The sequence below is a fragment of the Aptenodytes forsteri genome, unplaced genomic scaffold (assembly GCF_000699145.1).
Source record: "Aptenodytes forsteri isolate BGI_AS27 unplaced genomic scaffold, ASM69914v1 Scaffold278, whole genome shotgun sequence".
Classification (NCBI taxonomy): Eukaryota; Metazoa; Chordata; class Aves; order Sphenisciformes; family Spheniscidae; genus Aptenodytes; species Aptenodytes forsteri.
In genome coordinates, this window is record NW_008795907.1 from 3,224,396 (window position 1) to 3,226,274 (window position 1,879).

Genomic DNA, 1,879 nt, shown 5'->3' on the forward strand with positions numbered 1-1,879 from the left:
ATCGATAGCCTGTCGGGCGGCTGCACCGTGCCGGGGGTGGGGAGTGGTGGGGGCTTGGGCGCCGCTTCGCTGAAACCCCACTCCCTTCAGCAGCCTTTTGGCCGGGCTCTTCTGTATGGCGCACCCCTGCATGCACTGGCACGCTGTCACCCGCATCCCAGCAGGGGGGGCACATCTTAAAAGGTGAGAACAGCCGTGTTGGGCCAGTACGGACCTGTTTAGCCCACGGCTACATCCCCACCAGAGCCGTGGGGCATTAGGTAAGCTTGTAAGCTCAGGGCAAAGAGAGCGCGATGATTTTTCCAGAACACTTGTGCGGTCTCAGTTGGAGAAGTAGGTAACTCCAGGGGGAAGGTGGAACCAGTGTTGTTTTCTTTCATTCACTTGTCTAGCCAGCAACCTATCCTGTCAAAAAGAGTCCCACAACTCAGTCACACTGTGCAAAGAAGAGCTGCTTTCACTCGCTCTTTTCATTTACAGTGTAAATATGAGGGGAGATGAAAGCAGAAAGATACAAAACAATTGTTCTTTATTCATCTGCTCTATGCCATTTATGATTTTACAGCTCTCCCTCAGAATTCCCTCTGAACTGTCCCTTTTCCAGCCCAAAGGAGCTAACTAATTCCAGGTACCCATTTTTCACGTGCCCCATGTCCGATTATCCTTGCCACATCCTCTGGACGTTTTGTAGCATTACTGTCATGTTTTTGAGCCACAGGGAACAGAACTGTGCATCTCATGCAAGAGGTGTTGAGCCAGAGTAAAGCTGGGAGTCTAGCCAGGCCTTGTGTGCCCTTGTCAAGGGTGAGGGCACTGTCCCATGAGTCAAGCCACAGGACGAGTCTCGAGTCCTGATCGATGCTCACCCTGAAGAGCAGTGTCCCTCCGGAGTGAACCTGACCGCTGTCTGTCCCCAAAGCTTCCTCAACAGCTGTCTGCAGGGTCGTTGGCAACACAAACCTGAAGGGTGTGCAAGGCAATTAGCGATTACTCAAATGTGGTTCTATAACTACAATTTTTCTTTCTGGTTTCATTTTAAAGTATTACTAAAACTTTGAAAATGACAGTTGCTTATCTGACTTCATCTCTGAGCCTCAAGACAGAAGGACCTAAACGAGAACAATGTCATGGAAAACAGTGGTATTCTGAGGTGTGTGCAGTCAAACGTGAGGCAGCCCTGGACTGGTGGCATCTCAGGGTTGCAATGTGCATTGTCACCAAGGGGTTAGGGGTTTTTGTAATATTTTTTTTTTTTTGCCTCTGTCCCAGTTAGTAGCAAGTATTTATGCCAGAGAAAAGAGGGGTGTTGGGAGTCAGGCATTCATCAGTGCGGTCTGTTAAGTCCGAGTCGACAAAGTCCCCTTTCCCTGAAGACAGCAGGTGCGCACCAGCAAAACTTCATCTCCCACAGGGCCAGCCCCACTTTAGGCCGGCCGTTAGGATCTGCTCAGCTTTTTGTCAGCGCCTTGCGCTCCGTGAAGCTCTTCCTGACCTCAGGGTGCTTCTTCGCGTACTTAAATTTAGGAAGGAGCAGCGAGAAGCAAACCTCTCACTGAGACGTGTTGGCAGAATTATTTCCATGTACATATCCGTTGTACCGTGGTGCTGGTAGCGCACAATACCCCGTGCAAAGGGCCGGCTCAGGCCTGTGCCGCCCTGACGTGAGAAGTGGCAGAAATGGGAAACACGAGGGTGAAGGGGGCGCTGGCAGGGCGGGGGCGGCCGGGCAGCCCTGCCTGCGGCACCGGCTGGGGGTGCAGGCGGCGGGGGCGCTGGCAGGGCGGGGGCGGCCGGGCAGCCCTGCCTGCGGCACCGGCTGGGGCGGCGGGGGCCAACAGAAGGGACGCGGGACGGGGCTTGTCTGGCAGGAGGCAGGAGG

At 53.9% G+C, this 1,879-nt stretch overlaps 1 protein-coding gene across 1 annotated transcript in view; it reads left to right on the plus strand.

The window, feature by feature from the left end:
- The first annotated feature begins 293 nt into the window (after positions 1-293).
- Positions 294-1,879, plus strand: part of SAP130 (Sin3A associated protein 130) — a 24,341-nt gene continuing 22,755 nt past the window's right edge. The window contains exon 1 of the mRNA XM_019473389.1: positions 294-333. Within this exon, the coding sequence (XP_019328934.1) occupies positions 294-333 (40 nt within the window). The remainder of the gene's footprint in view (positions 334-1,879) is intronic.